This window comes from Prionailurus viverrinus, chromosome B1 (assembly GCF_022837055.1).
Source record: "Prionailurus viverrinus isolate Anna chromosome B1, UM_Priviv_1.0, whole genome shotgun sequence".
NCBI classification, from domain to species: Eukaryota; Metazoa; Chordata; class Mammalia; order Carnivora; family Felidae; genus Prionailurus; species Prionailurus viverrinus.
In genome coordinates, this window is record NC_062564.1 from 21,129,439 (window position 1) to 21,144,420 (window position 14,982).

The 14,982-nt window shown below is 41.0% G+C and overlaps 1 protein-coding gene across 1 annotated transcript in view; it reads left to right on the forward strand.

Annotated features, from left to right (window-relative positions):
- Positions 1 to 14,982, forward strand: part of MTMR7 (myotubularin related protein 7) — a 107,203-nt gene that overhangs the window by 31,604 nt on the left and 60,617 nt on the right. The window contains exons 2-3 of the mRNA XM_047854828.1: positions 9,301 to 9,423; positions 10,751 to 10,913. Of these exons, the coding sequence (XP_047710784.1) occupies positions 9,301 to 9,423; positions 10,751 to 10,913 (286 nt within the window). The remainder of the gene's footprint in view (positions 1 to 9,300; positions 9,424 to 10,750; positions 10,914 to 14,982) is intronic.

The window sequence follows — 14,982 nt, forward strand, 5'->3', positions numbered from 1 at the left end:
TCTGTCCCTCTGCTGCTCACACTGTCTCTCTTTTTTTCTCAAAACTAAATAAACATTAAAAAAAGATTTAAACACTACAATAAGATACTTCATTCATTCAGACTTAAAACCAAATGATACTGAATTATCAGAGGTAGAAATAACCCGGGAAGCCTTACCAAGTCCTCCAAGCTTCCCAGGCAGCCAGATGCTAAGACCCCAAAAAGAGGAAAGGAGAGATTCTCCAGGAGCCTGGAGACCGGAAAAGAGCCTGTTGGGGCCCCGGCTGCTGCTCCCCCAGGCTAGCGGGCACTGCTCTTGGGCTTGGTGCGTTCACCTCTCTCCTTTGGGCCCCAGAAATTGGGTGTTGGTGCCGAGCTGGTGCTTTTTTCCCCTTAGGAAATCACAAGAGTTTTGTTGGCCAGCCATGTGACTGGCTGAATTTCTGGAGAATTTAATATTGTGTCATTATTTTATATATTTTCTCAGTCCCTGTTTCGTGTGCTTTCCGGCCTGTCTGTAAAGTAGCAGTACTGCTGAGTTATCACAGCAGCCTGTTCGAGAAAGACACCACATGCTCTGTGGGTCCCTTATAGAAGTCAGAGCTCAGAGATGGGCGGTAAACTGCCTGTGCCCAGCAGTTCAGTTCCCAAACCAGAACGAGCACCAGAGCCCAGGCCTCCTGACTCACAAATACTTTTTCATGTTGGTAGAGCTAGAAAATGTCATGATACCAAATTTAGCACGACAAACTATTTATCTAGCTGCTTTTCTTAGATTAGAACATAAACTTGTCCTAGGTTTTGGCTACTGCAGGCATTTAGATTTCTCCCTGTTCAGCAACCTCTGGGTCTCTTCCCCCAAGCGATTGGCAGTGACCTTCAGCCTAATTCATGTGGTCTTTGGCCCAAGCAAAGCTGGTGGCTGGTGCCATTTGCCTTTCTTTTGTCTTTAAATAAAAGGTCATCCTACCCCGTACTGTGGACTTCTTGTCCCGCAGAGCAGCTTCACTTTTGCGGATAGTCTGATACGATTCTGGGAATCCAGAATGTTCCACAATGCAATATCTGATCTGCATGGGAGAAGGGAAAAGCTCGTATTCTATCAAAATTGAAATTAGATGGTGTGATGGAGACTTGCTGAAGAGAGGCTCCGCGTCTCAGCGATTTACAAGGTCTCCCGGATCCCCAGGCGGCGAGGGAAGGACTGAGCTGGACTTGTGTTCTGCATCCGGGTGTCCTGTTTCAGACCTGGCACTGATGACGTGGTAGGGCCCAGGGTTGTCACTGAAGCTTTTCAGCCTTGGCCTAGAAAAACTGATGAAATCTTTTTTCCTCCCTCAATCTAAAGCCAGCAGAGCAGGGATGGGAATGAAAAGGCTGTTAAACTGGGGCACAGTCTCTTCCATTGAGTCTGTAAGGACAGACAACGGCTCATTCTTATTCACCATTTTGTTCGTCTTACGGCTGAACCTGGTGCTACACACAGACATGTTGTTGGATGGGATTGGATGTTCGGTAGTTTGTCCTGTATTCGTCCTGAGAACGCGGAACACCTCCTCAGGCCCGCGTTGGGACCCTTGTATTCCCTGCACAGGGTGTCCGTCTTTGGGTTTATCTCAAAGAATATGCTGATTCACAAGAATATTCTTGTGAATATGGTTTTATAGTTTAATTTTGTCTTAAAGCCCTCAATTTTCAGATACTAATTTTCATGTATAAAATTGGTTAAAATAATCGTGTATCGATTATCCAACATATGTTAATTTTGAAGAACAGGACTAAAATGATCTCAGAGGCATTCACTGGTGCCCACAGCCTCGATCAACAATGAACTTGGGCTCTGGCTCGGCAGATCGCCTGAGTGGCCTGGGGAAACTGGTCCCCAGTAACTGTGAACTGGGGATTATGTAAGGACCTAACCCATGGGGTTATTGTGGGGATTAACTGAAGTCACTTCTGCAAAGGGACAGCCCAATTCATGGCATTAGAGTAAGTACTCTAAAAATATTTATTATTTTTATTATTATTATTTTGGTAATTTTTGACATAAACCAAATGACAGCTGAGATTGGCCTGATCCATGAACTATCGGGAAGGCTATTTTGAACACTCCCATTCTTTTCCCTTCGGAAGTCCAAAACTCTCCCTGGAATTTCTGCCAATTCCCATGGAGGTTTGCATTTCCACAGTCCCCTCTGGCCCCCACTCCCTGCTCCCACCAAAGGAGTCAGGGCCGAGGTTGTCTCAGCATCTGCTCATGTCTCTGTTCTCCCTGCCCCTGCTGCACAGAATTACAACCTGCCCCAGGTCTAGCTACACAGCCCCCGTCCAGCCCACCAACACATCATGGTATATAGCAACCCTCCTGAAGATCTGGGGCAAAGGCAAGGTTCAGTAAAGCAAAAGACTGAGAAGAGACTTTTCTTTCCTGTCCCTGCGATTATTTCTTCTGGCCCTTCACTACCTAATCAAATAATGCTTAAAATGAGGTATAAATATTGTCTAAAATACACTGAAAGATTAAAAGTGCTTGTGTTTGGATTATGGGACTATGGGTGATTTTCTTCCCTTCCTTCTATATTTCTGAATCTTTGAACATTATGTAAATAAGTACATGTTTCATAATTTTTTTAAAAAAGACCATTTTTAAAAGCTCAGGGAGAATCCTTTGTAGGATTGGGGAAGACTTCAGTATTAGCAGGATAAATGAATCCTTGTCCAATGAGCCTCATCTTCTTTTTCTGATCCTTTAAAATGTGTTTCTCATGGGGTGCCTGGGTGGATCAGTCAGTTAAGCATCTGACTCTGGATTTCAGCTCAGGTCACGGTCTCACAGTTTCTGAGTTTGAGCCCTGTGTCAGACTTTACACTGACAGTGCGGAGCCTGCTTGGAATTCATTCATTCATTCATTCATTCATTCATTCATTCTCTCTCTCAAAATAAATAACTAAAACGTTAAAAAATGTATTTCTCTCAAGTTATCAACTCCTCTCAAGTTCTCTCAGTGATGAGAGACAGTGCGGAGCCTGCTTGGAATTCATTCATTCATTCATTCATTCATTCATTCATTCTCTCTCTCAAAATAAATAACTAAAACATTAAAAAATGTATTTCTCTCAAGTTCTCAACTCTTCTCAAGTTCTCTCAACCCCTAATGGGAGTTGTTGATATTTCCTGTGTGTATCACAGCTCCAGATGCCCCCACTTTGGCAACACAACAAGATTCTTTCTTTAACATGTCTTGACATGCTGGTTGCTTCTGGAAGGCTCCTCCTGTGCTCTGGAGGATGGCGTCCCAGTGGTCAGGCTATCCCGCTGTGCCTTCTGCCTGGTCCCATCCTTCCTTCTACAAGGAGGAGAGTCTCTGCTTTCTCAACTACTGTGGAGTTCACTCCTCCTGCTGCTGTGTTACGGCTCCCAGATCTCCGTGCTCCCAGGACCACACCTGCTAAGGTTACCAGCGTCTTCCACGTTACTGAGCCCATTGGGCATTTTACACGTCTTGCCTTACTTGATGTCTCAGCAGCCCTGGGAATGGACACTTCCCTTCTCGTAAACCATTTCCGCTGCACGTTTCCATGACAGCACGATCTCCTGACTTTCCTCCTCCGTCTGGATTCCTGTCTAGTTTGTTTTTCTGATTCATCGCCTTGTATCAGAACTTTAAAGGTTGGATTTCCTCAAATTTCTTCTTTTCTCACTCTGCATGTTCTCCTGGGTAACCTCTTTGGGTCTCATGGTTTCAAGTATCACTTACGTGTCAGTGACCACAAACTTAACTGCACTTCAGCAAATCCAAGACATCAGAGATGACAAAATGCACCAAGATGTTGTATCTCAAAAAGAAAGGCAGAAGCACTGTCACTTAAAATGACACAATGGCTTCTTACCCATTAACCGTAAGACATATTCCGTTTTCAGAAATGTCAGAATGCGAAAAATGCATACCCAAGGATTAATGATACACTGTCAGATGTTTTGCATAGATGAACTACTGTTCACAGAGCACGAATACCTAGTGTCTCTTAAACATGGTGTTGCTGGGAGCACACAAATGAATTGTAACAACTTTGTCCAGAGAAGCTGGTAGTCTCCTGAGTCCTGTCAGTCCGGACACGAAATAGGCCTTATTACCATACAGCTTATAATATGTCTAAATAAGATAGAATTAACTTAGCTGAACAGTGAGGCAGAGTTTTTGAACCAGTGGGTTGTCAGGATGGTGCCCAAACTCTTAAGATTTGTTTCATTTAATCTACAGTTGACTGACTCTAGAGTTCCAGTCAAGAATGTTCTGGCTATCTTAGCATAAACCATGTGATGGCCCCCTGAGCAGTGCCCTCCCCGTCACAGAATTTCTCAGACAACTGAATTTTAATTTTTATTGCTCATTTATTTTGTTGTTGCAGATCACTGGGAAATTAGGCTCATCTTGTTTCCTTCGTTGTTTTTTTTTTGTTTCTTTTTTTCTCCCTGTACTTCGAAATTACTTTTAACAGTGATGGGACCTTTAAGAACTGTTGCCAAATTTTGAAATGTAATTTTCCTGCAACAGCAGCCAAAGTTAACAAAAAGACACAGAAAAAATCTCATTAAGTATTCTAATCTGCCACCATCTGTCAACCTCATTCTGTTTCACCGAAGTTTTCTAAAAATAATCTAAGTGGTATAGCTTCCTTCACTTCTATGGAGAGAATAATCCATACTAAATATTTTTGCCTCAAAATATTATCCTATGTTCCACATGATCATCCCAATAAAGTTTTGTCTCCTTAGTCTGAAGGGCAGGGAAAATTATTTACATTCCATATTTAGATACTGCTAACTGATGTGTCACCCCTGAACCTCCACTTAATTTAGGTAGTTATATTTTAGCATGCAAATCAGTATTTTCCCATAGAAGTGTTCCAAAAATAATAAATCCCCTTGCTTTTCTTCTCCCACAACTCTCTTCCATAAGATACTTCTTGTAGTTACTTCAGAATAGAGCCTTTAACGACAACAGTTTAAATAAAATAATCTGATCATGTGGGAGTTGAAAAATAATCTCCTTAAATACTCCTGGGTCAAAGAAGCAATAAAAAAATGCAGTTTTAGACTCTTCTGGAAAGGAAGAAGAATACTACTACAAATAAAACTCATAAGGTGCAGCCAAAGATTTACTTGGAGGGAAATGATTGGACTTAAAGGCTTGTTATTAAATAAAAAGAATGACAATCAATGAGTGGACTCTTAAACCTGAGAGTTTAGAAATGAACAAAGAAACAAAGCCACGTGATATACCGAGGAAAGCTGCAATATTACTAACAAAGGAGCAGAAATTAAACAGAAAAAAGTTATTAAATCTATAAATCCAAGACCTGTTACTTTGAAGAAAACCCTTTGCCTATCTAATCACAAGAAAGTAAAAACAATTCACAATTTAGGAATGAGAAAAAGGATAAAGAGGGAGGGATTCATCCGTAGGTAGGAATTAAAAGATTATGAGAATTTGGCAACCGCTATTAGAAGATAACTTGTAAAGAAAATAGATGTCAAAATGAGATTTAGTAAAAAATGGTAACACTGAGGGGTACCTGGCTGGCTTAGTCGGTGGAGCATGTGAGTCTTGATTTTAGGATTGTGAATTTAAGCCCCACGTTGGGTGTAGAGATTACTTTAAAAAAAAAATCTTTAAAAAGGTAACGTTGAGTCGATACATAACCACATAAGAAATTGAAAGAATAATTAAAGAATTATTTATGTATAAAGAAGTGCCTGTATTTGCTTCAAAAAATGATTAGTAAGTTGTTGTGTATTAATCTTCCAGATTGATGAGTGTCATCATAACCATGATGAATTCACCTGATAAAAGTAGAACAAATAGGCTGGTACGTGTCAATCTCCCTTAAAAGCACAGATGCAAAGACATAACAGAAAACAAAACAGTTATAGGTGGTAAAATATAAGAAAAGTTAAAACACCATTTCTAAGAATCCAAGACTTCTTTAAAGATTAAGAAATGTATTGCTATTATTGGTTATATAGGACTAAAGTAAAAACAAAATATTCATCCAAATATGTATTTAGAAAGCACACTGTTCATCCCTGATGTTCAAAAATCAAAATTCTTAGTAAACTAAGAATAGGTCACTTCCACAATGTGGTAAAACAAATCATCAAACTCAGTGGTGAAATATTGGAAGTGTTTCCATTAAAAACAGAGGAGTACATGAAAAGATGCTCAACATCATTAATCGTCAGGGAAATGCAAATCAAAATCACAGTGAGATGCGTTCTTTTACCTACGAGGATGGATGTAGTAAAAAAGAAAGATTATAAAAAGTGTTGTCGAAGATGTGGAAAAATTGGAACCTTCGTACGTTGGTAGTAGGAATGTAAAATGGTACGCCTGCTTTGGACAATAATGTGCGAGTTCCTCAAAATGTTAAGCAGAGTTACCGTGTGACATAGTAATTCCATTCCTAGGTGTGTGTGTATTGTGTGTGTGTGTGTGTGTGAGCGTACCTGTGTGTACCCAAGAGAAATGAAAATGAATTTCCTCACAAAAGCTTGTACAAGAATGTTCAAAGCAGCACTATGCATAATAACCAAAAGGTAGAAACAACCCAAATGTCCATCAACTGACAAGTGGAGAAATATAAATGTGACATATCCATATCTATATAATGAAATATTATTTGGCAATAAAAGGAAACGAAATACTGATATATTCTACATGGATCAACTTGGATTGAAACATGGATTGAAAACATGATGCTAAGTGAAGGAAACCAATCACAAAATACAACGTACTGTAGGGTTCTCTTTATATGCACTGTCCAGAATAGGCAAATCCCCGGAGACGGAAAGTAGGTTGATGGTTGGGGAAGAAATGAAGAGTGGCTGCTAGTGGGTACAGGGTTTCTCTTTGGGGTGATGAAAATGTTTTAAAATTGATTGTGGTAATGGTTGCATAAGGCTGTGAATATATTACAAACCACTGACCAGCACACTTTCAGTAGGTGAATTGTATGGAATGTGAATTAAATCTCAATAAAGATGTTACTAAAAAAAAAAAAAGAAATGAAAACATGAGTGACTATTGTCACTGCTATTTAGTATTAGTCGAAGTTTCTGGTTAATGCCATGAAACAAGGAAAGGAAAAGATGTATGAATATCAGAAAAGAAGAAACAAATTATTAGCAGAAAAGATTCCTGTCTACCAAGGAGCATCCAAGAGACTTCACTGAAAAAAATGACTAGAAGCAGTAAAAGAATTGGGTAAAGAGGAAGTTGTAAAACACACAAATAAAAATTAGGCTGTAGGCTACTGTCCTTATTAATATAAACAATTTTTATGAATACATAAGAAATGATGATCACTTAGTAGGAAAGTAAACCAATGATATGAAGACCATTTACAAAAGAGATACAATGAGGAATAACCAAGTGGAAGAATGTGGAACATATCAGGGGTGCCTGGATGGCTCAGTCAGCTGAGCGTCCGATTCTTGGGTTCGTCTCCGGTCACGATCTCACAATTCGTGGGTTCAAGCCCCCCATTGGACTCTGTGCTGACAGCGTGGAGCCTGCTTGGGATTCTCTCTGCCCCCATCCCCCTCTCCTTCCGGCTTGTGCTGTCTCTGTCTCTCTCAAAATAAATAAATTAATTAATTAAAAAAAAAAGAATGTGGAGCATATCAGTAACAGAGTAACAGAAGAAATACTTTTTACAACTATGAGCTGGTAGGTTAAGACCCTGTTGTTGAACTCGCATCTTTAACATCCATAGGCCTTCACAAGGCCTCAGGACTCATGCCACCACCTCCGGCTAAATCGTATGAATAAAAGAATATTTCAAATACCTCATTCTTTACCTCCTCAGATCCCTGAAAACTGGGAAGAAGTAGGGTAGGAAGGCTGGTTTGGTTCCAGGGCTCAGAGAAGAGTGGGGCAATGGAGCGTCTCAAGTGCTGTTTGACTTGGGTGTCCTGAGGAGTGCTCGTTAGGTCTGGTACCCCCCTAGGTCTAGGTCTTCCCTGGAGCAGCTGGGAAGCTCTGTGCTCCCCAAATACAGCAGGGCCCCAGCGTCCATTTTAGACCGAAGACTGGAGCCAATATGATTTACTAGTCCCTGAAGCTGCCTCACAGAATTGAGTAACCATCCTGACTTGGGTGAGGGCTGAGCCAGTGTCTGTAGAAGGTTGATCCTGGGAAGTAGTAAGTGGCATTGCCAAGCTGCCATCATTACAGGAATGTGCATCGGGTGGTTGTGGTGTCTCTGCTTGTTAGTCATAGTTCCTTCAGGTTTTAGTGCCCTGTAGAGGTTGTCTTAGAATTTCCATTCTATTTCATACTGGAATGATCCCACTGCACATATCCTTGAAACTGCTCTGCTTATGAGAGGTATACTTGATAAAAATTGTTTCCAGAAATCTTTAACTATTCGAAGGTCGGTGGTAAAACTTCCATTTATTAGAGACATTTTATTATAAATGAAAGTGAGCATCTTAATTTGATAGGTGTTCTTTGTAAACTTGCAGCACATTCCTTGGATACTTTTTGCTCCCATATGTGATTTTCTTGCTAGTTTATGTGGAAGCAAACTGCTTTGAGGCCATTTCTACTATGGAGAAATACATAGGGAAATACATTACTGTCCTTTTAATAGGCATAATTCATACATGGTTATTGTAAAAATCAGAACTTTGATGCATACACATCCTGCTTTAAATTAGAATTATATACTGAATTAAAAATGCTGACTTACTTAAAATACAGAAAGGGTATTCTTTTAAAAAAATTTTTTTCCAACGTTTATTTATTTTTGGGACAGAGAGAGACAGAGCATGAACGGGGGAGGGGCAGAGAGACTGGGAGACACAGAATCGGAAACAGGCTACAGGCTCCGAGCCATCAGCCCAGAGCCTGACGCGGGGCTCGAACTCACGGACCGCGAGATCGTGACCTGGCTGAAGTCGGATGCTTAACTGACTGCGCCACCCAGGCCAGAGCCTGACGCGGGGCTCAACTCACGGACCGCGAGATCGTGACCTGGCTGAAGTCGGATGCTTAACTGACTGCGCCACCCAGGCGCCCCACGGAAAGGGTATTCTTAAAGAACAGGTCTATAAACCTGTGGTACATTTAAAATTATATTTTAAGTAATTGGTGAATTTTAATCTTTTGATATACAGAAACATGTCTGAGGTCTAAGTAAAGGGGGAAAGTTCTCAAAATTATATTTTGGATTAAACACAGGATTACCTACTTACTATTAATCTTGATGAATAGTGTTTTGCTTTATTATAACTCTGTCAAAATGATTTCCCTAGGTCGAAAATGTCCGCTTGGTAGATCGAATATCTTCTAAAAAAGCAGCCCTAGGTACTTTGTATTTGACGGCTACTCATGTAATATTCGTGGAAAATGCACCTGACACCAGAAAAGAAACATGGGTATGCAGTCTCTTTTTTTGGCTTTACGTGTTTTCTATTGTTTAATGTAACAAGTTTGATCCTCCATTCTTTTGTTTGGCCTCAGGGTGAGGTGGGTGGGCTTTTGGCCTTGGGTGTTCAGAGAACTGTTTTTGGAAGGTCAGCTTTGCCTTTTTCTGCACAGAGTCGAATCCACTTGATCTACTTATTCATTTTAAACACTAATTATTTGAACGTCATCAAAGACAGAAATAGCCAGAGATATAAATGCTTCATGTCACAGCTGTTAAGTAGACATTCGAGAATAATCAGTGCCAGATACAGCATTTATGTAGTGCTTTATTTGCAGTACATTTTATCTGTAGGTTCCAGTTGTGCAGGCCGTTTAGTCATTTTATTATATTGTCTCTACTTATCTGATAATTCAAAAGAGAAGAAAAGAAAAGCTAGGGAAGAGTCCTCTTGGCAGGTATTTCTGCTATTTAATAATGAGACCATTTGATAGCTCTTATTTTATATAACCACCCCACCAGGACATTATGACTGGAACCAGAATCCCTGAATTGTAGATTTTTCCCTGTTCTGTATTGCATAGATGTTGCATTTTGAGCAGAAGGGGGCAGGCATTACTTAGCGGGGAAGAATGATGGCGGATCCTAACTACACTTGTGAACGCAGTATAATGTGTAGAGCTGACGAGTCGCTATATTGTACCCCTGGAACTAATGTAACAGTGTGTGTGTCAGCTGTACTCTAACAACGACAACAAAAAGTTACGAATGCTGCCATTGAGGGTGGGGCAGAGACCCCCTCCCTGCAAAACACCAGAGAGATGTACTTCAGCATGATTTTCTTTAACATAAATCTCTTCTGCAGCCTACTTGGCCACCGGCAGCTTAGAAAACAACAGTCTCAAGTTGCTATTGAACTTGAGCATTCCATGTGGAATTTAGGAGCATGGTGGCACCTCCCAGCGGGGCCATCTCTAACTTCTGTCGATTGCAAGGTTTATTTTACTAACTTCTCATGACCTTATTTAATTTTAGCTGGTAAGCGCATTCAACATTTGACCACCACAGTGTTCCCTTACCTGGTCTTGTACAAAATTATATGCTGAGTACTTTGCTCCAAATACTTAGCCCGGATAGCAGAAGGCTTGGTAATGAAAAAAAATGATAGGTTTAGACCGATCTTTCCCAGAACATCTCAGTTTTGTCATCTGAGTGCAGGTGTTGAGCTAGATAAAGACTGGGGAGTGGTTCTTGTCTGTGCCTCAGAGATCTGTGTTACTTCTTGCTCATTTATCACTGATTTGTGCTTAGCTTATCCACATAACTTTTGGTCGTAGATTCTTCACAGTCAGATTTCCACCATTGAAAAACAGGCAACAGCCGCTACTGGGTGCCCTCTGCTGATTCGCTGCAAGAACTTTCAGCTGTTACAGCTCATCATACCGCAGGAAAGAGACTGCCATGATGTGTACATCTCTCTCATACGCCTTGCTCGGCCAGGTAGGGCGGAGGACCTCTGCGTGTCGTATGTGCACACTCTCCAGTTCACAAATCATGTTCAAGAAATACATATAAACAGGGAGGGGGACAAAACAGAAGAGACTCTTAAATATGGAGAACAAACAGAAGGTTACTGGAGGGGTTGTGGGAGGGGGGGATAGGCTAAATGGGTAAGGGGCATCGAGGAATCTACTCCTGAAATCGTGTTGCACTATATGATAACTACCTTGAATGTAAATTAAAAAATATAAATTAAATTAAAAAATAAAAAGAATTATGGTGTTGTAGGAATTATATGTTATCCCAGTCCTCAGATGAGGCCAAGAATTCTGAATGATTCTCTGCCTTTTAGGGGTTCCCCCTGAGTTGTTTACTATATGAACCTCTTTCATTATTGTCAGTATTCACTTTATCTTGGCAGAAGGGTTAGAGCATGTTTTCCCTTTGGAGTGAAATCATCTCAGAATGATGCTCTTCCCATACTATGATGATCAAGCCACCTTGCTTAAAGCCTAAGGTAAAACTGACACATTGTTTTGTATGGAAAACATTGATGTCAAACAGTTCCAGTGCACTTTCCCCTCTTGGGGCTTTCAAGGTTTGGTTTCTTTCTTTCTTTTTTTTTTTTTTTTAAGTTTATTTATTTATTTTGAGAGGGAGAGAGAGCAGGGTAAGGGCAGAGACAGAGAGAGAGAGACAGAGACAGAGAGAGAAAATCCTAAGCAGGCTCCACGCTGTTAGCACAGAGCCCAATCCAAGGCTTGAACTCACGAACTGTGAGATAATGATGGGAGCCAAAACCAAGAGTCAGACGCTTAACTGACTGAGCCATCCAGGCACCCCTCAAGGTTTGGTTTCTATTGCTTCTTGATGGTAATGTATGTTTCCCAAGGTTGGTATAACTGGACCTTTGTTAACATCAGTTGTATTCACCATGTGGATGTGTTGGTTCTCTTAAACGAAACCTCCTTAAGTGTTGTGGGCAGAACGTTTAGTTGATTTGAAACATAGGTGCTGTTAGTTACTCTCTTGTTCAGTCTCTCAGCTTGAGGTCTTCAGACTTAATGGCTTACTGTGCACTTCTCTAGATTGTCTCTTGTCTCTCTACGTGGCTTGTATGGGTTGTGCTGTTCTTTTGCCTACAAGAAATAGACGTCTGAGTTTCCTGGGAGAATTCAGTAAAAGTAAATCTTTTATATAAGAGCAATGTCCATGGTAGGGTCACACCAAAGTCACTGATGAGGGAGATGGGATCTGTGTTTACAGTTCCTTTGCTAAATGCTTTTTGATTCAGGGCAAGAGGTTTGATCGTCAATACTGCAAGAGGTCTGGCTGGTTCCTCCGTTTCTGATAATGTGACCGTATCATCTGCAGATAATGGAGAACTAAAGCTGTCTAATGAAAATGATGCCAGGGAGCTGTCAAAATCTGATCATTTTGCCTCGACTTCGCTCCCCTTTCAAGGCAGCTGGTTGAGGCTCTTTGATCCCTGTGTGCTGCAGAGAACTGCAGAGTTAGCCAGAAAAGCAGTTGAACTTTTTAGAGGGTACACTATAATTGGAACAGAAGTTCTGGGAAGATGTATGTGAGGTTGCGTGCAGCAGGGATTGTGAGGAGAATTGTGTGCCAGCAATTTCTGTGTCACTGATTAATGGGTGTACTGGATAATACTTGTGCTCTGACCGGATTAATGGGATTTAGGAAGAGCCCAGAGAACTGGGAAAGAGCTGAGTGGCTGGAAGGGCCGATGACAGTGGCCGTGAGGGCTCTGGCCGGTGATGACATGACAGCGAGCGCCAGGACTCTCACTGTGAGGGCCCCCAGGGAGGAAGACCTCTGCGTGCCTCACTTTTTAAAACACACACCCTTTCTTAAAGGTGGCGTGTGGGAGTTAGGTGTTAGACACAGCCAGAGAGCAAGAAAGGAAATGATAGCAGTTAATTGAATTAAACCCATTACCTTAGAAGATTTTTAAAAAGCCACCAGCATTTTGAAACGCTGGAATTAGAGATGCCAGTTTACATAAAACATAGTACTTTAATAAGTGTGGGAAGGTGAAATAGAACCCAGACAGTTTCACAGTTTAATGTGAGAGGCAGGGCTAAAATTAGGACACATTACAGTCTTTAACCTTGGAAGCAGAATTCGGATCTGGGCGGAGGTAGGGAAAGGTGGAGGGGGTCCCAGCTAGGAGTAGGGGTGGCTTATCAGAGCCATCTCAGGATCTTTTACAAAACACACCTTCCCCCTCCTCTAGGTATATCAGAATGGGTGTGTGTGGGGGTGGGGTGGGGTGTGGTATACTTTGAATCCTAGTAGCACGGGGTAGCTCTCTTTGGTTATTCTGCTTAGTCACCAACACAAATCACCTATTTCCAGCTACCCTTATGGACACACAACTAAACTACAAGGTCCTGTAAAGAACATTATTTTTTTTTTTTTTTTTTACAAAAGAAGAAATGTTTCAGAGTCCATTTAAGTCAAGTCCTATGAAGGAGATATTTTCAGAGCTCATGAGATCCTCTCCTCACTGAATTAGGATTTCTGGGATAAGGGTACATCAAACTACTAAAAATCTAGTGAGCTTTTACTGGTTTGTCTTTTGTGTGAATTCAGATTGGTAAGAATGAAAAATTAATGTAGCCAAATTCAGTAAGCTCTTTAATTCTGAATAAAGAACAATTTAGGTTAAAGTAAAGGTTTGGCCCAATGAAAAATAGATCCAGTGTACCAATAAGGATCTATATTTTTCAGATGAAAAGACCCCTGTTTCTCAGAGAGCTTCCATTTTTCCCATGTGCCTTCTTCTCTCCTCCAATTTGTTTCTGCTGTTTATTTTTGTATCAATTAGTGTTGGTTGGTCCCTTAACATTTGAACCATCTTCTTTGTTTATTTTACCATTTTTTCTAAACTACAGTGTTTTTTTTCCAGTTCATCTTAGTCCCCAAATCTTTTGCACATTTATTAGGATTTAAAAAAATCTCATGACTGACATCATCTTATTTGCTCAGTTTATTTTTATTTAAATTTTTAAAATATTATTTATTTTTGAGACTGAGAGTATGAGCAGGGAAGGCAGAGAGAGAGAGAGAGAGAGAGAGAGAGAGAGAGAGAGAGAGAAAGAGAGAGACAGACATAGAATCCGAAGCAGACTCCAGACTCTTGAGCTGTCAGCACAGAGCCTTAGGTGAGGCTCGAACTCATGAGTCGTGATATCATGCCCAGAGCCAAAGTTAGACACTTAACCTACTGAGCCACCCAGGTGCCCCTAATTTGCTTAATTTAACTTTTTATGTCCTAGTCTAAGTCACTGCTGTTATGTAGTGTCTGCGGTTGTAATATTCTTTTTATTGACGACACTTATCTCTGAGTCTAGAAGTTCTTTTCCACTAAGAGCCTCCATAGCCCTGGTGGTTAATCCAAACACTTGTTGGTTGAAAATAGAAGACATCTTTTTCCTCCTCCTCCTCCTCCTCCCACTCCTCCTCTTTCTCCCCCTTTTCTTCCTCTTCCTCCTCCTCTTCTTCTTCTTCCTCCTCCTCGTCTTCCTCCTCCTCATTTTTTTTTTTTTTTGAGAGAGAGAGAGAGAGAGAAAGAGAGCTGAGGTTGGGCAGAGAGGGAGAGGGAGAATCCCAAGCCTGGCACAGAGCCTGATGCAGAGCTCGAACCCACGAATGGTGAGATCATAACCTGAGCTGAAATCAAGAGTCTGACGGACTGAGCCACCAGGCACCTCTTCCTTATTTTTCTTCTAAAGCTGCGAAGTCCAGTAGTAGCTGTGTTCTTTCCTGACCCCACTTGAAATGGTTTTTCAACTCCATGTAGGTCCTTGAATGAAGCAGAAGGCTGGGGGCAGCCTAGCTTTCAACTGTTAATTTTGGTTCTGATAAACCCCACAGTGTGTGTCCTCCTGATGACTGTAACTTTCCCCTTCCCAGACCCATCTCCGCACTCTGCTAATGCCCATTCGTGTTTGTTTTTTCCTTTCAATTTTTAAAAAATTTGCAAAAGGGAAGCAGTCAGTAACATAATTGTATTACTCAGGTTTTACGTGGGTTGTTGCAAGTT